Raw genomic sequence first — 22806 nt, forward strand, 5'->3', positions numbered from 1 at the left:
CTAATGGGTGTTCAGTTTACAGGACCAGACTAGGGCTAGTGTGAAGCAAAACCATGAACAGCATAAATTGGGGTCACTGGGTCCTCAGCACCAGCAACAAATTCATCCCTATTGAGTTGCACTGCCTACTACTGTAGATATAAGCATCTAGGTTAGGCACTGAATCACCCTTCAGCTCTTCATATTTCAAGTCTCTGCCTACATCCGAAGGGGCTCAGCGTGAGCCTAGTCTTCTCAGTTAAGCTTCTCAAATTCGATACCTAAAGTAGACACTGTACTCCTTTCTTCTCCCACCTTCTCCCACAAACGTGTTTACGTCTGAGACTCCCACACAACCAAGGAGTCCTTCCTCCTTTGACTAAAGTGCTGAGTTAACCATGGCTATATTGAGTCTTTTGGCTTCTTCTGAATTCATGATACAAGTAGTCTCTCTGCTTGGCCATTAATTTAAATACACAAAAGCTAGGACTCTTTCTCTCCTCTCTTTTATGCAGGCTTGTGATAACCTTGTAACAACCTCAATGTGAGGTCACTATGATTTTAGCTGCAGATCAGTTGCTTAATAACAGTTTTCTCAGTCACGTAATCATGCAGGCAGTAAGGCTTAAATTTTCTGCCTAACTATTAATATATTTAACCACTTCCTTGCACAAAAAAAAAAAGAAAAGAAAAAAGAAAAGAAAAAAAGAGAGAGAGAAAGAAAGAGGCTGATGTGAGTTTTTCAATATTTGGGTTTAGAGTATCTAAAACATACAGAGAAGCATAGATCTGCAAAATCAATTAGCTGTATCTGTAACTATTTACCAAATGCTCCCACTTTTCTAAATTATATTCTATCTGAAAGTCAAGCATCAGTACAAACACCTCTTATATAGCACAGGCAGGATCTCACAGTGTTTTACCAAAACTAATTAATAGTCTGGCTTTGAATATATTTTAAGTCAACAGAACAAATTTATAGGCTGCAGTAGGTGAAACCTAATCATAGCTTTATTTTTAGCTGTATGTTTTTTATGGATATGCATTTAGCCATCATGCATTATGCATTAAAATATGCATTAAAATATGCATTAAGAAGGGAACTTTCGTCTGATGAAATATTAAATGTTCCATAAGCAAAATGTTTGATTTTGACATTACTATGATGCTATCAATCTTTTTTAGTGTCAGAAATATTTATTATTTTAAATAGGACAATCCATGGGTAAAGTGTTAAAGAAGAATCTCAACACTACCAGGATATGTTTCTGCCTTATAATAAATAATTGCCAAATGATGTTTATTAAAATTGGCTCTCAAGTGACAGTTAATAAATGCATAGTTCTCTTATGCATGCTAAATTCAGCATTTGGAAAACTTAAAAGCAGATAGATCAAAACAACTGAGATATAAAAAAGTCACAAAGACAAAATACAGCAATACAAGTAAATGACAGGGAAATAATTCAGACTTAAAAATGACTTATTATTTAGTAACTTGTAACAACAATTTATAGAATTAAATTAGAGGCAAATCAGAGTCTTTGTGATATTTTAGATATATAATTTCTTTACTGTATATAGTTTGATCATACAGCAGAGGAATTCATACTCCAATATGTCCTTCAAAAACGGAAAAAAAAAATGCTGCACCACATTCTTGCTTTCAGGTTACACTCATTCGTGGTTAATGGCTGAAGGAGGGAAAAAAAGGATACAATACAATTCATTATTAACCTACTTTAATGAAAACCCCTGCACATTTCTTCAATCTTTGGAGAAATTAGACTGTCTACCTGTGTGGTGTATTTCACACTAGCACATATCCCCAGACCATATCTACACTTAACTGCACAAATACTGGATTTAACAGGCTCTGTGTCTATTACTGTAGTCACTCCATTGGTCCTTTGATGTTACACAGGTTTGGTGTGATGATGGAAAAGTTACTTCAGCTATGTATTTTCACCTCTGTTTCTAAAAGGTGAAGGGCAGAATTTTTAATCAAGGAGCAGTTTATCTTTAATTATGAAAAATATAATTAGGCATTATCACCTAATTGCAATTACTGATGGAGAAAGTCATATTTTCATAAGTAGTGACCCATGCTGTATTATCACTCTGCTGTTTACCACATAATGTATCTGTATTTGTGCTTGGCAGCCAGCCAGCAAAAAATAAAAGGTAATCAACATGCTTCTCTGCAGTCCGGTCATCAAAGTCACTGACTCCATAGATGAGTAAACAACAAAGTCAACTCGTGATGCCCTAACAGAAACCCTTCTTTAGGAATCACTACATTTGCCTCCTCTGTTAAGACATCAAATGATACTTGAAATAACCATATACAAAAAACTTCGCAAAATAGGTTAGAAGAACTGTGCTATACATCTGGTGTTCAGTTAAAAAACAGTTTAATGTCTCAAGGCACCACCACGGTAGAATTTTATACCTGCAAGTAATCATCTAATATACTACTGTACAGTTAAGGTAATGTATTAATAAATAGCTTGTGCAATTTTGGGAAGCAATCTATAAAGGAATGTTAGATATACAGTAGGCACATGTACTATAATACAAATAGAAAACAAAATCCCTAGAAAAAGCATGCTGAGCACCTTTGTGGTATAGGTTGAGTTTCTTATTCTAACCACTACATAAATCTTAACTTACAAAAGGTAAAACTGAATTCTTATAGTAACTGCTTGCTTAAACTGATTTTCCTGGGTATCAGGCTCTAGGTCACAGGATTACTCTTAGGGACAGAGGACTCTGGTACTGGCTGTAAAGGGCTATCTTGTTCATTCAATTGTGCGTTCAAGTTTTCGGAAGTTAGGAGAGAAGAATTAAAAACAATTTCACTTAAGTCTGATTTTATGGATACTAGATGTGGTTCTTGAAAACTCAACGGTTCTTCTACTAACACTTGTGTGTTTTCTCGTGTCATTCCCGTATCTGATGGTGACTTTCTTTTCATTCTTGTGTATGATTTGTCTAAATTCTCCATGCCTTGATCAGTTTTCTGAAATCGGCCAAAGAACCAAATGAAGAAACCAAACAACGCAAAAGCCAGCAAACTTGGAATAAAAGCTAGGCATTTGACATCAAGGCTAGAGCCTGTGTATCTGCTGTGCAAGAACATGTCTCCTTCGGCATAAGTCCTGTTGGTCAATGGGTTAGTGTTATTGGATCTCCATTCCCAAGATAACTTAGTTCTATTAAGATCTTTCAAGCTTTCTGAGTCCTTCACTGTGTAGATCTTCTGTCCAGGACCGATATATTGACCATATTCATGAGGTTTGTAAAATATTTGGTTCTTCCACATATTTAGATCCAAGATTAAAACCAGAAAGATAATTCCATAGTTAAACCATTTGCCTGTATTGGAAAAAGAAGGTTCTGTCATCTGACATATCCATTTCAAAAGCACAACAGATTTAGTACTATGTAAATACTACACAGAGAAAGAAAAATCATTTTTTTCATTAATCTGTAAAATAAAGTATTGTTTTACAGACTTTAAAAAGTCTGTAAAATAAATAAATAAATAAATGAATTTTATTTAGTAATAATATTTTCATCATAGTCAGATTTATGCTGAATATCCCTTAGTGTCTCACAATTATATCTTAGCACATAATTTTGCAATACAAAATAATTTTGTGATGCACTATACCAACTGAATTTACATTGCAGTATGTAGGTGACCTGTTGGTGAGACCACTAGGCTCCTGCAATACTGGAGAAGGACACCTTTCTCCTTTGATTATTGAAGAGGTATAGATCTACTCTTTTGCATGCCTTCTCCATGTATGCAAAATATATAAAAGACAACTCAGTGTAATTGCAAAGTTGGTCCAGTTTTGAGCAGGTTGTTGGAACAGATGACCCTCACCTGTCCCTTCTAAACTAAATTACTCTATGATTCCACAAAACAAAACAAATTTCACAGATTAAACATTTCTCACATATTAGCTGAACATGTTAAGATCTTACCTGTGCAGGGATGACCGACACCATCCAAAACCCACCAAATCTACATGTCATCAAAGACATGTTAGGACTGAGGATTTGTGACTGCAACTTATCACTGCATTGTGTGGAAGGACATTCAATGAGGAATGTCCCTACTGATGATAAATGACAGTGATCTGTGCTTTAATCATAATTAATTGTGTTTCAAGTGAAAAGCTAAAATAATCACATCAGAGCATCTATAGAATGACTTATGTCACAGGTTTGATAAAGAATAAACAGATTCCACTTCCTGAAACTCCGTGTGCTGAAGTTGTATCATGGACGAGAATGCTCTAGGGTAATTCCTCGTATTTTAGCAACTGTTCTTTAATGGTCCTCTTTGATCTAGGTTATACTTAGACTGAAAATGAGTAAGAATGTTAATTCTACTGTGTTATTGTCACTATCCTGAAATCAAACTGCACTGTTAACATAATTCCTTAATAAATCTTCTAGCTTTATTCTGTGTTTTCATCAATATTGTTATTGACTTGTTGAAGAGGTGAGTTTAGAAAACTATGATTTTAGATGACTGTCATCACATTTTATAGTGTTTAACTTCCTTAAATCAACATCAAAACACTGGAAATGATGATTAAAATATGAAGTATAATGAAAATAATACTACTAGTTTAATGCTGTTTCTTATGGATTTCTGCCATAAATTTTCTGTGTTTCTCTCCATCACAATAATCCTAGCTTCTCCATCAAGCATGACTTTTCAACAAACAGAGACAGTATATATGTTGCATTGCATGTGTTTATGGTCTGGCTGCGACACACACATTCACTGATCAATTGGCCATCGTCAAGCAGGATACATAATGGTTGATTTCTACCTGCTTTTCTTCAGCTGGGCACCAGCTTAGATGATTCTCCTCTGTCTAACCACCATGTCTCAGGAAACTATGGGAATGTAAGTATCTTTCAGATTTCTACTCTCTATGTTTTTGAAATTGGCAGTGGGTTCAAAAGTTAGTTGAAGCTGATCAACTGAGAGATGGATAAAGAGTGAGACTAACCCATCTAGAGAACATAATCATACAATCCTCATTTCCTTAGGAAATCAGGCTAAAACAAACGACAAAGAAACACAAGTATTAGAACTATTACCTATCTACAATCAGTTTGAAAGAGAACATAATTTATTGCATTCAGAACTTCCTTCCTGTTCTATGGTTGCACAGGTAGTGTGCTTGGACTTTTGGTGGAACAAAAATTTGTCATCAAATATTCCTCTGCGTTTCAATGAGAAAGTAACAACGCTTTAGGCATCGCCCTTAAGTTAATTTCCTAAGCCACACTCCTTTCCCAGGAAAATGTATTATCAGCCTGTTTGGAGAAACTTCCTTCTACCTCCTTTTATTGGCTCCATCTAAAACACATCCGTGGGACTTTGTGGTTCTGCGGAGTCAAGCTATGTAACTCACCAGAGAGATATGCTAGGTACAGGAGATAGTAGGAAGTTGGGAAATTCATGCAAGACCAATATTGCTGTTTCCTTTCAGATTGACAGGGCAAGAGTGAAGAGGTGTAGGGAAAAGACAGGCAATTGAAAAGAGCAAAACAGTAAGCATAATGAAAGAGGGACATTATTGAGATGGCCTTCATAAAGGCCAAAAGGGACTGTTACGGTTATCTTGATTTTGGGCTTCAGGTATGATTGACAAAGAGAATTTAGATCCAATACTGAGCTACGTAGCACCTTATCTTTCCATACGAAAACAGTGGATTTCACAGCAATCATCAGCTGCGTGACCAGGTTGTTCTAAATACTACATGTGTAGAGCAACCCACCAAAGGAGACTTCAGAGGGCAGCCTGCTGCTGGTGATGGAACTGACTAAGAAGCTAGCAGAAAACAATGAAAATATTGAATAGAGGTAGTTAGGTGCCTGATATTAAGCTTCACGTAGTATCTGTCCTACACTGTGGTTTCATAATTACGAATCCATTTTAAGATGGATTCTAAGAGGGCCCCATCCCTCTTTTATCAAGAATTAGAGTATGTGCCTGATACAAAAGAGATGTTCTGCCTCTTTTATTCAAAGTATGAACTTGAAACTCCCTCACTCAGCTCCTAGACGAGATTAGGCAGGCAGGACAACAATCTTAAGCTCACTGATTGTATCAGTTGGGTCAGTGGGATTATGAAGGCAGTCTAGATAAATAGTTTAGATGCAGTCACCCAGGTTAATTAAGATGAATTTTACCCTGTATGTTTAAGTGGCAGCTAGCTGTCAGAGACTTGTCTATGTTCAGTGGTGGACCTACGCAGAAGTATTTATGTTTCTCATTTCTAGACAGTTTTTACGCACGCTGCATCGTCACACTCCTTTCTTGCTCTGCTTTTTCCTTTTCTTTTGAGAAGTGTTGTCACCAGAAGAAACACTGCATTTCAGTAATAGTCTCATTGTAGCCATATATGAACACAATGACATCCTCCTACTCCCACTCAGCATTCTCTGTAGCCAAGTCTGTATTAAAATCCTTAAGCACAAAACTGCTTACTGGGAGCTTGTGCTATCTTGGTTACTTAGTGAAAATATTTGTGTCCTTCTAGAATACAGTGTCTGCTGCTCTCTATGCCTGTTCCAAGGCTTTGTGCAGCTGTACTAGAATGTGTGACAGTGGAGTAAGACCGATTTATCAAGCAACGCAGATAGCTGTGTAAAAATGACACATCCTCATCACTTGTTGCTATTCTGAAAACATGTATGCTTCTGGAAACGCTACTGAACTAAAACACTCCACTGACAAATATACATTTGATGATAATTCTCCAGGACCATTAATTGTCTTATTGTATTGACCTATCTTTAACATTACACACATGTATAATTTCTCTATGTATATAAAATGATTTTCTATCACAACTTAAATTTAACAAAATGTTATTTTGCAAACTTTAAGTCTTTTCATGCCAGTAAATCATCTTCATACCTGAAGAATTACAAAAATAAAGTTGTTTTTCAGTACTTCAAATTTCATTACAGAAGAAAAGTGGAAAGAGAAAATTGAGTCCCACACTGTGAAGTCTTCATTTCATTTGTTTCCTAACTAATACTTTTCTGTAGGATTAGTACCACTATTGATCTAGGGTTGGCTCGACTCCAGTGAGGTCTGCAAGGCCAAGAACACTGTCATACACTTAGCACTATTCAGTCCTTCTTGAAACAGGTAGCTTTTTCACAGACACCATTTCAGAAGAAGAGTGTAGCAGTAAGATCAGCCCTCAAGACTGGAAGGCCAAACACGGTTAACATAGACTTCAGAAAACAGAAAAAAAAAAAAAATGCCAGACTTCTCAACGGAAGTTACACACTGAAATTCAGGCGTTAAAATAGACTGTGACACTTAGCTCTTGGCACCTCTTCCTAGGCTTTGTAGCCTACACCCACAATTTGGGCATGAAAACTGCATCCCTATTTTCTGTGAAAACACAACTCTTGGGGAGCATTGTAACCTAATGGCCAGGGCACTCACAGGATGGGAAACCTTGGCACTAGGACTATCCCCACCTATGGCAGTTTAGGGACAGATTATAGGAATATGCTCTAAACACTAGTCTATAGGGGACTGTTGCTTAGAAAGGCAAGAAAGGCCTTCTCCCTACCCAGCTCGCTGAAGGCACTGTATATGAATCCAGGGGCTTTTTCACAGTCAAAGAGGTACTAATTTTTCTTTTCCTTTTTCCAGAAAGGCACCTTTATCTGCCAGAGCTGAACAAGATGTCTGGACAGCAATCATTTTTAAAGAGGCCAATAAGGTCTACAATGGATTAAACAGTCAGTCAGAAATACAACTGATTTGCTGGGCAATAGAGGCAGATCTCACAGGTCCAAATATTTCAAAACAGCTTGTGATTCTGGAATACTCAGTAACCAAGCAGTCACGTCCTCAAAACACAGGCCTCGTGTAGAAGCCAGTCCTGAGCATCCCTCCTGAGGTCAAGAGGAAATGTGAATATCCCATTTATTACAAGCAGACTCAAGTGGTCTCATGATGTGCAACCACAGCCAGAGGGTAACACAGAAAATGTTGACTTCCAACTCTTATCTCAATTGCAATTTGCACATAAAAACATTCAGACACCTCTGCAAAGCATTCAAGTATCTTTGAAATATTCTTCATTTTTTTCTGTCGTGTTCATGTTATTAGCTAGATACAAGCATACAGACCACTCAGCTGAAATAAACAGCAAACCCTCTGAGAATTTTCCAAGTCTGTGTGCATGGACAGCTTTGTTTCTACCTCTAACCTTTCTATTTTTGCCCACAGGCTCCCTCAGGCATCACTGCATAGGCAGTGCTTGGCCTGGATCTAGACACACATTTGGTTCAACTCCACAAGTCAGCCTTGCTAGGCACTTGACAGCCATAAAGGGAACAATTTCTCCTTTAGGTGGAAAGGCACTCTGGCTAGACCAGCACTCAAAAATAAGTTTATAAATGGCCAAAAAGATCTCCCATCTGTTTTGATTCCTAAACTTTAACATTTCCTATCTGAAACATATCCACATACTTGATAGCAGATGCTCTTGGATCTCCAGTGCTGTTGTTAAATGGTACCAGCCAGGCCTTTGAGTGCCTTTCAACAATGAAAGGCTCTGAAGTAACAAAAATTACTTTAAAGTATCATAAATTTCCCTCGGTATTATAGAAACTAGGCTAGACTGTGTATTTTCATAAACAGCAGCCCAAGAAAGAAAACACACACACTGCAGTGAACCATCTGTCAAGGGAAAGCCAGATGAGTTAAGCAGATGCAGGAAGGAATTCAAGTAATTTTTGATGTTCATAGATAAAAGAAACTATGAATACGGGATAAAAATATTTAATATGGACTAGATGCTTCCTAGAAGTTCCTAGATGCAAAGAAATTTGAGCAAGATGAGGCACTCAGTTTCTAGTAAAAATAAGATAATCTTTTGATAGCAAATTTAAAATTACACTGAAGCATATCAGCTACAGGCTGAGGATGTTAATTCAACATTACTGCCTATTCACAACATTCAGAAATCCAAAATCAGGCCTAAGAAAGCATGCTATTAAAGTAGTGAATTGGGCTAAAAATAATATACTTAGTACTGCCTTATTTATCTGGTTTTTAGACAGAATTAACATTTAATTTTTCTTCTGCAATCATGAGGCATATTTTAAAAAATACGAAAGCTGAAATTCTCACACAGTCACTCAATCCAGGAGCTGAGACTTGAAGAAAAAAAGTTAAAAAAGCAACTGTCTTAAGACTTGTGATAAAATCATGAGAGCTGGCAACACAGATCATGTAACTGTGAAATCCTTCATCTGTACTGAATTTACATAAAGCCTGTAAGCACACAGCAACAGAAAGGTTGTATAAAGTACCGTGCCCCTTTGAATGCCCCTTCGCTTAGAGCTGCCTCTCTACTGTTGGTCATTAGAGTAACCCAGCACTGAACAGGACTGCTCAGGGCAGTCATAGGGCTACTCTTATTTGTACCAAACAATAGTGACCAAAACAGATTGAAAAAGAATAAAGCTTATAAAGAATAAAATTTGCCAGGAAAAAAGATGGTAAATGGGTGTTTCAGTCATGCTTTCTTTTTCCTTGCTATTTGGGAGTAAAGGGTGTTCAGTTTTGGAAATCAGGGCACAGGTCACAGTTTTGCAGCTTGATTTCATCCCTATAGTAAGTACTAACATAAATGATACTCAGGTCTTAGTCTTTGCTTCCTCCTTGTTATTAGTAGGAATTAATATGCTTAAATTTAACATTCTTGATCCCACATATTAAACAATGTGTAAATAAAACAGTGGGCTTTACCTTCCTGCCATTATCAATGTCCTGTCCTCATGTCATCGGGCGCAGTTGGATTCATGTGCACCACTCTCCACTCTTACAGATGGATTACATTCACCTTGTCATATGTATTGGACCACTTCTTTCTTTTATAAGCTCTTTGGTTTGAATAGAAAATTACAAGTAGCTAAAGATTCACACAGTAACTTAGAGCTTGAAAATGATCCAAGATGATACCCTAACCTAAGACAAGAACTGATGGCAAGAACAGATGGCTCAAGCAAAACTTACCCAAAGGGAGGTTCTTGTGCCATGTGTTATGGCTGTTTATTAGATCTCTTAAAGGGTGGTGTAGCACTGAGATAAAACAGGCACTCAGTTGACAGAGTACGTGACATGCAGTCAAATGGATTGATTTGTCTAGTGAATCTAATAAATGTATTTTGTTAATGCTGAGCAGGAAAAAGTATCCCTCAGCTCCTATTTATTAGCTCATCCTCATTAAAGAATGCCTCCTCGTCAAAAACAGAGAGGCCTCCAGTTCTCACTGCAGAGGACTCTAGAATGCATAAACATTGTTTTTTTCTTGGTTGGTCTGATTTTAAACAGCAGCATTGCTAGCAGTTGTAATTCTAATCCTTAATTTATGTTTTTTGCTGTTGCTTATTCATGGCTCTTCCCTGACCATCAGCAATATCCTCAACTCTTCCACAGTGCAAAACAGTTCTTCTTTGCCCTTCAGTACATCTTATACTAGCTATTGTTTTTCATCTACATTAATTATATCCAGACTTCCCATACCTGATGGTATAGCCCACTGTAGCATATCTCAGCTGTTGGTCATGCTACTTGGTTCATCCGTTCACTGCAATGCATCTGGGACACTTGTGGGATTGAGCCCTTCCAAATTCACGCTTTAGTTTTGAGAAGCAGCAAAACAGATCTTTTTCACTATCCCTGACTCCTATGCCTATAGTTCATGTCAAATATTTGATGCTTACATTCTCCTTTTCTCTTTCTCTTTTTGCTCAAGATTTTTTTCACTTTCAGAGAAGAATTTGCATTCTTCCATCACCTACACATCTCATCTCTCACTTTACATTTTCTAGTCACTGACTATGAAATCATATACCTACTTCACTTCATCCTCTTCCATAAATATCAGTGGCTCAAACTGTCTCACTCACACATACCCCTAAGTCCTTCTTTCTTATCACTGATTGTCTAATCTCTCAGTTTTCCAATAGAGTTCCTATATCCAACTTCAAAAAATTTTCTATCTTTCAATCTTTCCAACTGTACTCATCACTGGCCAATTTGCCTTCTCTCATCCAGTAACCATCAGGTAACTTTTGTACCTGTTTTCTCTTCTGCATTTCATTCTGACCACTCAGATTTCTATCTTCTCCTCTAAAAATGCCTTCTCTAAGGTTTCACTCTCAGCCTGTCTTGTCTTAGTCCTGAGTTCACCATTCTTTCCTCATTGGCACATTTTATTCCCTTAGCTTTTGCAGCCTGGTGAGCATGTGGCTCCCCTACTAGTTCTTGGCCTTATCTTTTTATCTTCTTTGAATGCTCCTTTTGTCCTTGCTCTGCAGGAATTTCACACAGTGATGTCTTTGGATGTTCTCATATATCTTTTCCTTTACAGTCTCATGTCCTGTGATTGTTTCTATTAGCAGTTAAACACCACTGCCAATTCATATCTGCATTTTTTGCTCTATTCAGTATCAGCCATCTCTCTCTTACCAATATACCTTTCTGCACAGCTTGAAGCTAAAACAGAAACACTTAACCCTATTTAACCTTATTCTCTTTTTCATTCACCACTCTTACTAAAATAGTGTCTCATACTATGCAAGGTTTGGGCCCTTTGTATCTATATCTACCATACCTTTGAATAACTACAATCCTATTTTATCTGAGGTTATTTAACTGTCTGCTTCTGGTTAGATGACTGATAGAAATGTGGTTATGAGTGGCCTTTGCCAAACGAGAATGACTGAAGATATGAAAAGATATTAGCATAAATCATAGTAAAAGCATCTGAAAGCATAAGAGATTTGAAAATGAAATAAGCTTGTTAATTCCCCTGGAGAGTAGTTTTAGATAAAAGATCCCTGAAGCTACAGCAGGTATTACTTAGTGTCATAAGAAGTTGCTGAAATCCATGAAGAAGAGCAGGTCTCTTTGGTATATATGTTATAAATTCCTCGGTTCCCTGAGATCTTTGTACACATACATGTATATGCATAGGTATATGTACATAGCTGGACAGACAAAAAGATAGCAAGTGTGTGGGTGGGGACAAAAAAGGATGTGGTTAAAGACATGTTAATATATATTTACTGAACAGAAAGATTTAACTGTGTGACTGTACCACAGTTGTAAGGTTACATACCTGTTATATGTATGTGATACTCTTCTTTGAAAATCTTTTGGAAGTATGGTACTTTGAACTGCATATGTGCAGATGGCAAACCTGGGAGATTCACTTCAACATCACCCATAAAATGTGGAAACTCCCAGTCCTGTTAAAGAAAAAAAATATAAGAGCTTAAATATAAGCTTTTACAATAGGTTTTTGCCCTTGAAAATGATTTAACTTAATAAAAGGGAAAGGATACTGGCATGCTTCTCTTTTTCAGAGTCTCTTTATTAGATTTTTCTACTTTGACAGAACCACTTGAAATAGAGTATATTGTTTATATAACACATAATTATATTATCTATCTATATTATCTATATATATTATCTGCATATAATTATGTATTTAAAAATTCACTTCAGAATGGCAATAATGAACCTACAGTACCAGCTGATAATACAAAATTATCTAAATATATTAATACCTATATATTGCACTGTGAAAAAAAATGAGAACAGGTTTACCATGTACCTGTTACAGCAATCCTGTAATACTAATTACAGCTTCTGTGAATAATTTAGTGAAAAATGTACATGTAAGAAATTTGCAAAGAAGGCCTGACCCTTCAAATGTTTGTATTCTGCTTGTAGGACATTTTCAGCATTAGGCCTTAACACAGCTAAATGAACACTGCTTGCAGGTGAAGGTCCTTCAACATAATCTGCCTGAATCAGTTCAGGACTGTTTTTTCCAATGCTGAGAAAGTAACGCTGGAAATGTGGAAGCTCTTACCTATTATTATTATGCGTAGCTTGGTAGCATATAGTAACCCAGCCAAGAGGGCGGGGAATTTAATGGAACTTTTCATTTGGTTACCTGCATCTACCATCAGTCACTTCAAAATCGGTATTATAGCATGGTTCATTACAGCCAAACCTGAAACTCTAGCAATACTGCTAGAAACATTGTCACGACTGCCTGAGTGGTTACTCTGTGATCCGCTGTGAAAAACACACTGGCCCTGTTTCCATATACACACCTGGATTTCTAACGCACAAGCTAGTGCACTGTGCAGCAAGCATCTGAATTGCTAGAAGCAAGAAAAAGGAATCCGAAATGCAAGGAGCCCTGTAAATGGCTTACGTTTCCTTTGCATGAAAACCACCCCAGTGTAGTCACCTCTCCAAGAGAACCCATTCCAATTTTCTTCAGTTTTCTAAGGCTAGAAACCTTTCTACGAGGCCAGGGCAATGAGGAAAGAAAAATATTTGAAAATAAGAATCATCTTTGAAAGATAAACCACTATCCATGACTTAACCTTCAAGAATTACTAAACAGCTCCAGCATTTTACACAGTGGAAGGAAAATGAAGACTGAACTTTATTAACAAGGATTATAAGATGGCCATAATACTAACAGCAGCTGATTTTGCTAACAGATTGTGATATTGAGTTAAATTGATTCATAGGAGTATAAGCAGTGAGAAATCCTCTGTACCTGGTTCTCAGCGTTAGCGGGGATACTGGAAATACAGAAAATACTGATGTACAGAGACAGAAGTTAAAAGAAATAAGGGTGCTCTGCTCTTCCCTTATCACTAATGCAGCACACACACTCCTCGTCATGAGATATGGTAATGATTACTCAGCTGCACAATCTCTTCCATCGCACCTGCAAGCATCCCCTTACACTTGGTACACACTGAAAACTGCTCCAAGATTAATATTTTATAGGTGTGTGTTCTCAGTTCACAGTTTCACTTACCCAATACACATCTCTGGACTTGTGTCTCATGTTAACTCATACATTCCCTTACCCCAGTAGGAAGAAATACGTTACATATCCCTGAAGAAGAACAAATGCAGAGCTGTGGACTCTGTACACTCATACTAGAAATAAGTAAACGTGATCATAAATTTGGCCTCCTGCTCTCACCTTTCCCATTGCTCCTACTCTTTTAACTGCCTTTCGCTAGCTTATCCATAAAAATTCACTGTGCAGAATTCTGTATTAGACTGTGCCTTTGCATCAGACTTCTGTAAAAATGTTCGGGTTTTTTCTGATTTACATGCGTATTGATAATGAGTAACGCCAGCTCTGTCAGATGTGCAATTTACCTTATTATTTGTCTCAACAAACAATTACTGAGACTGGAAAATATTTCATCAAAAGGAATCCAGACCACAAAAATCCAATCCCAGTGCAGGGTGCTACTGTTTACACTACACAAAACAGGTGCGTGGAGAATGCACCAGAAAATACGTATTTGCCACTCCAGACTACAGCTACCTTTCACATGTACGTTGTTCCACATTTTCTGCATGTTTACCACCCACTGTGTGAAGCTGGCCTGAAGTGTACCAGGACCTCTGTTACTCTGTAGCCCTCTAACAGGGTATTACCATTGCTAGCAAGAGACCATAGGCTCTGTCCTGAGTTTGCAAGGCCTCTGGACTGAGGCTTGTTGGGCTTGCTCTGTCTGAACTGTTCTTAACCTGCTTATAGCTTTTTTTTTTTACTTGGTTTAAATGTAACAGCAATTTTTCTAACTGAGCAGGTGGCTATGGCTTATTTGTTTTAACACAGGATAACAGAGGCCTTGAGAAGGAGAGAGCCAGGATGCGGCGCAGAGGAACACAGGCAAGGGATGGTAAGAGGCAGAGGGCAAGCCTGGCACCGGGGATCCTGTCATTACGAACAACTCACTGATGGTCAGTTAAAGAAATGCACATCTGGAGCTGGTCAAACACATATAAAAGGCAACATATGTAGTAAATTTGGATGTTACTTGGAGCTTCAGATGGATGACAAACAAGCAAGCTGCAAAACTGTTTTAAGCAAACATAAAAAAGACTCAAATAGATCCTAGAGTGAGGAAGGAGAAATGATCAACATCATCATTTCCTCCAGGCGATGATGGCTTGTGGTAATGCTCTCTCCACCAGAACGAAACCATCCTCACGATGGGCAGCAGGGTAGGACATGTGCCTAACAGCTTTAACTGTATTACTACTATCATTATTACTGAAACTTCTGCACAGCAATTTTCATTCTTCTTATATAATAATTAGATCTTAACTAATAATAATTCTTGAATGAGACTGCTACGAGTTCAGCTATACTAACAGTAAATTCTTGACTTTTATCTATAAGGTGTGTTTTCTCTTTGCCCATAAACAAGATTTTCAGTGTAACATCTCTATCAATCTGTTATTTAAGAACAGTCCCACAATATAAAACAAAACAAAACAAAATAAAAGGCAAAATTTTGGAGTTTAAATCAGAGTTAAATGAGTTAAACCTGCTGACATCCATGAAGTCACAGTCATAGCACTTAGGTAAATAAAGCTTCAGTTTAGGTGATTTAATATCCTTTGGGGCTTCCCTTCAGTCATAGCTTTGATAAATGTGCATGTATGCTGTCCATGTACTGACACATCACCTGAAACACACTGCTGTGTTATTACTGTATGTAGGAGAGGAGCAGATGACTTTTCTGGCTAATGCCAGTAGGAGGATATCAAATCTAAGCCCAACAAAGTGGCCATTTTGCTATGAAGATTTTAAGAACATGTTGTCCCAAATGTTTTGATTGTTATCAGTATTTTCCTTATTGACAAACAAAAGGCAATTTAATGACATCCAGACAGCCATTTTTCTAAGAAAATCAAAGCACCTAGTAGGAATAATCTGCATTGTTTTTTAACTGGTACACTAATAGCTCCAATGTACAACCTCATAAATCTAAATACTTCCCTCTTTGAAACAGATCTCAGATCTGCAACATGCTTTCATGTACAGTATTTCCTTCAATGGTCTCTGATCGTCTGTGATAACCACTCTTTTTCAGCGTACGAGTGACACAGACGATGTTCTTTAAGTTCTCAGCTGATAATCATACAAAGTTCACTTAATCAGCTTTAGTGCTCAATACTGAGGTGCCTGGACTCTGCAGTACCTATGGTCTCATTAGGAACAGGGCCCCAAATACCTTATTTAGATTGTATCTGCATTTGAACAGTTTGAAAAATAAATCTATACAAACATACTGTTAGTTTGTATTTGTATCCCTCATACTGCATGAACAGATTGTTTCTTCTTTAAATTCATCAGCACCAAATTTCTAATATTCATCTAACTCAGTATATTTCAGCCTGGTGGTGGCTGTAGAATACTTCTAGACAGTCTATGAAGAAAAGGGCAACCAAGAACAAGGTGGCTTAAATTAGCTACATAGAAGTCTGCAACTTCATTGCCAAGTTTGGGGGGATGCACAAATCACATGTTATTGCCTGGTTTCACTCTGTAGTCATGAGTAAAGGGCAGCCAGAGGGTGAATTTAAGATCATTGAAGGGTTCATCCTAGTGTTGCAGTGGGCAAAGAGAGCACCTCTGATTTCCAGCTGCTATCTCATTAAATGTAGAAGCACAGAATAAAAACTCTGACTACCACAAAAGAGGAGATCCTATTTTGATTTTTTCTCCCCAGCTTTTAGTTCCTCAAGCCAAACAAATACACACACTGTCTGCAGCAAGGTGACATATGTGTTTAAGATTTTACACTAGTGCTGGAAGCACCAATTTGGTATCTCTTTATGTAAAGACATTTTTGGTAATGGTAATTGAGCATCAAAGCCATGCTTCCTGATGTGATAGGGCTCTTCTCTGCCCTCATCTAGGCAAAACCAATGCCTGGGGTGGGGGGTGTCCTGAAGCAGAGGCAAAGACAGCTGCCCCAGGGCTCCTCACTGGCTCCAGCCAGGTGTGCAGGGCACACTAACAGTGCCCTGCACTCAGACATGCTGTGGGATTACTTCTTGCTGCTCGACATTTTTTATTGCAGGCTCTTGGCCGTGCTTCCTGCCCCAGGGAGCCGGGACCAGGCGCCTGCCAGATTTGGAGATGATATTACACTCTCTGGGAGCCCGACTGCAGCTCTCAGGAGAGCTGCACTCCATGCATGCAGCCCTCCACTTTGTTCAGCCACCACAGAGAAGGTGAGCCTGGGGTTAAAAGCTGATAATGATTAATTGTAAACAAATGTGCCATGCTTTTCTGTCTTCTCCTGTCTCTGTGTAACTCACAGGGTGTTTGGTGCACTGCAAATACGAACTAGCACTAGCAATAATATAAGCACTGTTCAGATGTAATCATGAAAGGGGACAAACACAAAGCAACTATTTCAGCTTTAAGTAGCGATGATATATGCTGAAGTTAAGGCCAGGAACAAGTTGGTACTTAATCTCCTTAGAATAAGTAAGTAAACAAAAATACAGGGAAAGAACTGAGAAAATTCATAAATGAATGTGTATGTGTCTGTTTGTTCCAGAAACTGCCTAGATGAATTTTTATTTAATTTATAAAAATCCTATTAAGTTATGAAATAGAAGGGTGTGTTTTCAGGTATCTTTGCATCTCTTAAACAGCTTTGTTCACCTCTCAGAACATGGCAGACAAGCAGAGAGATAGATAAAATCTGATGAGCGGTAATAGCTATACATTTTTGTAAGCGTTTGAAATAAGAAATGAACTGCTGGAATTCAGAGAAAAAGGCCCAAGTCTTCTGTATTTATCTCTAATTTCACTGCAGTGGTGCAAGTCGCACTGATCTCTGCAGCTGCGATCTCTGCAGCTGTGAGTAGCAAAAATGCAAATATCATTTTAATATTTCATATAAATATACATAAGAAGGAGTCACCAACCATGACTAGAACTCACTTTTATGCCTGTGAGATCAAACCTGCAGCTCAGTTTGTGGCCTCCCACTCTTTGCCAACACAGTATTTAACTAGACTGAAAGCTCTGCAGACAGCATGGTTTTAGTGCTCACTAAACAAAAAATATTTATATACCTTTAACCTTATCCATCTGTTGACTTGGATGACTTTTGCAGTGCCACTTTAGACATCAAAGTGGAAGGTGGAGCATTATTTGTCATAGGGTATTCTGCTTTACGCAGACAGTATTAGTGCTAATCTATTCATATTTTTCAAGGCCAGAAAGAATTATTTGTTTATCTGTTTTGGGTTCATGTGTAACAACCACGAAACTCCACAAGGAATTCTAGCACAAAGTCTCTAACTGCAGATACAACTACACCCTACGTTTTAGTCTTGACTTAAAGACTTCAGATATGGAAAATTCATGATAACACTACAAACTGTTTCAGTATTGAAATATCCTCTTGGAAAATGCACTGGAAAAGTACTTTCTTTATGCTTTGAATTTCTCTACTTTCTGCTTCGATCCATTGCAATTCCATTATACCTTTTGTAGTGACAAGTCTTTTCCTGGGTGCTCTGTATATCGAGATGAGCTCAGCTCTTACCTGTCTCCTCATCAGACAACTGTAAAGCAGGGCAAAAATAGGCAAGCTGACTCCTGGTACCCAGGTTACACAAGGTGCCCGAAACGCTATTGCTGTGTTAGCACTGGACCAAGCCACTGCCAAGCTCGTGAATTTCTAGTAGCTGAGACAGAGGACTGAAGGCAGCTTTCAGGTCCTGATGTCCATATAAAAAACTAATCCCTGCATTGCAAGGACATACCCCCAGCCTTACTGTTCTCCACCACCTTTATGCTCCTGTCCTCCTCAGTCTTTGCCTAGGGAATTTTCCTCTGTCCTCATCAAGCTCTCAGCCTTTCTCTAGAACGACCACTGAAAGTCTTGCTCAGCCATTTTCTCACTTGAGAAAATGATAATGAAACAGCAATAGCTGCCTCCTTGAGAGTTAAAGCAGCAGTATGGCCTCTCTTTATTTTTTCTGTTTGGCCTCGGATCACCCCTTCCTTTAAAAGATCATTACTGAGTCCTTTTTTCTATTATCCATTCCTGCTTTTTTAACGGAAACAATTCTAAGRTCACCCAGGTCCCCAGCAAGCCACTGGTCTCTGCACTTTGGAACTACAAATTAATGCATTTTGAGCCTAGACAAAGCTGTATACRCACAAGTCCTCAAATCAGTGACTCTTGTTATTAAAATGTCAGAATTGGTCCTTAGCTTCTCCACAGCAAACTCAAGWTAATCTCAAAGTTTCATGTGGCCTAAAATAAGGTCTGTCTGCATTTCACTGAAAGACCTGTATCCACACCCATATTCACTGGCAGATGCCTTTTGGTGACAGATAGCACTGCTCTTCTCTCTCCTCTCAGACTGTAATTTGGGTATCATCTTCTGTTCACTCCTCAGAACCTGGCAATACTACAGCACTTTCCTGTACAACATTTCACAGTTATGACTATTCCTATCAATTTCATTTGATATTCCTATCAATTTTCATTTAGGCTCTCATTTGCTGCTCAGCTGCATCAGCATCTTTTCCTCTGGCCTTCATAAGTGCAACTGTTCACCGATATAGAAATGCTGCAAAGACCATATTCCTAGTTCGTTTCTTTGACCACATCACTCCTTTCTTTGATCRTATTAAATATAGGACACTTTCTTTCATACTCAGATCCCTTCAGACCTTGCACTATCCTAGGTGCAGACTCTCTACATGACAGCTGCTCAGCTGACTGAAGAATCAGTGTATAAATCCAGGCTATGAATCTTCTAGATATTTAAAGCTTTCTCCCATGCAGTTCCCTATCAGCTGCTGAGTTTTTGCCTCCTCCTCCTTCTCCCCCTCAACTCTCCTTTGCTGTCTGTGAGAAAACTTGTGGCTGTCATGCATCAGGTACCTAGGATTACCTGTCACTCTGACCAGTGAAGTCCAAAGAAGTCACTACTGCTTACAGCCACCTGTCTGACTAGAGACAATTCTTGACTGTTTTTGTTAACAATGAAATGCTTCAGGACTAGAGCTGTATTTTGGTGATATTTCAACATCACCTAGCATAATATTGTCCCAGTCCTCAGTGAGCATTGCTAGCTGCTTGATAACACTAATACTGCTGGTAGTGTGAAGGGTTAGTGGCTATTAATTCTTTCTATCCCATTAGGAACAAACTGTGTTTGATAACAAGCCTGTGCACTAGAAATAATGGATACTACGAAGAACTGTAATCACCACTTCCCTCTGAGGGCAAAGACTTATAGACTTTACTTATAGACTCCCGTCAAGTTTTTGCTACTCAGAGTTTTGCTCATCAGAGTCAAGGAGGAACAGAGTGAAGCAACTTTATCCATGCCAGAAATAGAGCAGACAATACTAAGCACACTTAGGCACAGTAGGATGTCCAGGGAGCAAGTCCACCAGCTTTTCCATCAGGCAAATGTGAGGTCTCATTCATCTCAGTGGCACTGATATGTATTGGCACTCCTATATAACACATTCTTGCCTGTTGATTATCTATTCACAACTGCTGAAAATTTGCTGAAAATGATGATTAAAAAAAAGCTGCTCTGCTGTTTTCTTCTGTTCTCTGAGTTTTTCAAATTTTTATAAGCCTTTACTGCTGCAGTCATGTCTGACCTTGGTTCAGCTACATGGCTGTCAGGTAATTATTTTGGATGAGAAACACTAGTGTGAATTTTTACAGTAAATTCTTGAGTTGGATAACCTGCTACATAAAGCAGTAATATTACAGTATAGTTTACATGCAAGAAACAAAGAAATCGGCTCCTGAAATGCAACAGTATCTTGTTCCCTACATGAAATTTCCCTAAACTACCAGCAAGCTAGTCATAATGTTGCTGGGTTTTTTTCCTAATTATCTCAGCACCACACTTTGTGGAAGCCATTTCTGTGGTAAGTAAGAGAAATGACCATTCATAGAATCATAGAATCAGTAAGGTTGGAAGGGACCTCTGGAGATATCTAGTCCAACCTCCCTGCTCAGCAGGGTCACCTACAGCATGGTAGACAGGGTTGCATCCAGGCGGACCTTGAAGATCTCCAGAGGAGACCCCACAACCTCTCGGGGCAACCTGTGCCAGTGCTCYGTCACTCTCAYAGGGAAGAAATTCCCCCTCACGGTCAGGAGGAACTTCCTGTGGTTCAATTTCTGCCCATTGCCTCTTGTCCCATCACACAGGACAACTGAAAAGAGTTTGTCCTCGTCCCCTTGACACCCTCCCTTCAGGTACTTATACACATTGATAAGATTCCCCCCTCAGGCTTCTCTTCCCCACACTGAAGAGGCCCAACTCTCACAGCTGTTCCTCATAGGGCAGGTGCTCCAGCCCTCGGATCATCTTTGTAGCCCTACGCTGGACTCTCTCCAGTAGCTCCATGTCTCTCTTGGACTGGGGAGCCCAGGACTGGATGCAGTACTATGCAGATGAGGCCTCCCCAGGGCTGAGTAGAGGGGCAGGATCACCTCCCTCAGCCTGCTGGCAACACTCTGCTTAATGCACCCCAGGAKACCATTGGCCTTCTTGGCCAAAAGGGCACATTGCTGGCTCGTGGTCAACTTGTCATCCAGTAGCACTCCCAGGTCTTCCTCTGCAGAGCTGCTCTCCAGAAGGTCAGCCCCCAGCTTGTACTGGTTCCTAGGGTTATTTTTCCCGTAGGTGCAGGACTCTGCACTTGCCCTTGTTGAACCTCATGAGGTTCCTCTCCGCCCAGCTCTCCAGCCTGGCCTGGTCTCTCTGAATGGCAGCACAGCCCTCGGGTGTATCAGCCACTCCTCCCAGTTTGGTATCATCGGCAAASTTGCTGAGGAGGCACTCTGTCCCTTCATCCAGGTCACTGATGAAAAGGTTGAACAGGATGGGACCTAGTTCTGAGCCCTGGGGGATGCCACTAGCCACAGGCCTCCAACTAGACTCCATGCCACTGTCCTGAGCTTCTCTAAGAGGATGTTATGGGAGACAGTGTCAAAAGCCTTGCTGAAGTCAAGGTACACAACATCTACTGCTCTGCCCTCATCTACCCAGCCAGTCATTCCATCACAGAAGGCTATCAGATTGGTTAAGCAGGATTTCCCCTTGGTGAATCCAGGCTGGCTACTCCTGATCACCTTCTTTTTTTTTTCCATATGTCTGGAGATGACATCCGGAATGAACTGTTCCATCACCTTTCCAGGGATGGAGGTGAGGCTGACTGGCCTATAGTTGCCTGGGTCCTCCTTCTTGCCCTTCTTGAAGACTGGAGTGACATTGGCTTTCTTGCAGTCCTCAGGCACCTCTCCAGTTCTGCAGTACCTTTCAAAGATGCCTGGCAACAACATCCACCAGCTCTCTCAGGACCCGTGGGTGCATCCCATCYGGGCCCATGGATTTGTGGATGTCAAGCTTGCCTAGAAGGTCTCTAATCCTATCCTCCTCAACGAAAGGAAAGTCTTCCCTTTTCTGGACTTTCTCCCTCACGTCCAGGCTATGGGATTCATGGGGGCTTCCCTTAGCAGTGAAGACTGAAGCAAAGAACGCATTCAGTAATTCTGCCTTCTCTGTATCCCTTGTCACCAGGGCCCCTGCCCCATTCAGTAGCGGTCCCACATTTTCCCTAGTCCTCCTCTTGCTGCTGATGTATTTGAAGAAGCCCTTCCTATTTTCCTTGACATCCCTTGCAAGACTCAATTCCAACTGGGCCTTAGCCTTCCTCGCCGCATCTCCACATACTCTGGGTGCATTCCTGTAATTCTCCCAAGTAGCCTGTSCCCTCTTCCACATTCTGTGCATTTTCTTCTTCTGTCTGAATCTGGCCAAGAGCTCCTYGCTCACCAACGCAGGCCTCCTGCCCCTTTTGCTGCACTTCTTACTCACAGGGATGCACT

The 22806-nt window shown here is 39.4% G+C and overlaps 1 protein-coding gene across 1 annotated transcript in view; it reads right to left on the minus strand.

The window, feature by feature from the left end:
* Nucleotides 1-1521: 1521 nt before the first annotated feature.
* Nucleotides 1522-22806, minus strand: part of TMEM117 (transmembrane protein 117) — a 211459-nt gene continuing 190174 nt past the window's right edge. Inside the window, exons 6-7 of the mRNA XM_085318507.1 lie at nt 12180-12309; nt 1522-3356 (exon numbers count right to left, since the gene is read on the minus strand). Coding sequence (XP_085174633.1) covers nt 2716-3356; nt 12180-12309 — 771 coding nt within the window. The 3' untranslated portion in view covers nt 1522-2715. The remainder of the gene's footprint in view (nt 3357-12179; nt 12310-22806) is intronic.

This window comes from Rhea americana, unplaced genomic scaffold (assembly GCF_003343005.1).
Source record: "Rhea americana isolate MKP2758 unplaced genomic scaffold, rheAme1 scaffold_54, whole genome shotgun sequence".
NCBI lineage: Eukaryota > Metazoa > Chordata > Aves > Rheiformes > Rheidae > Rhea > Rhea americana.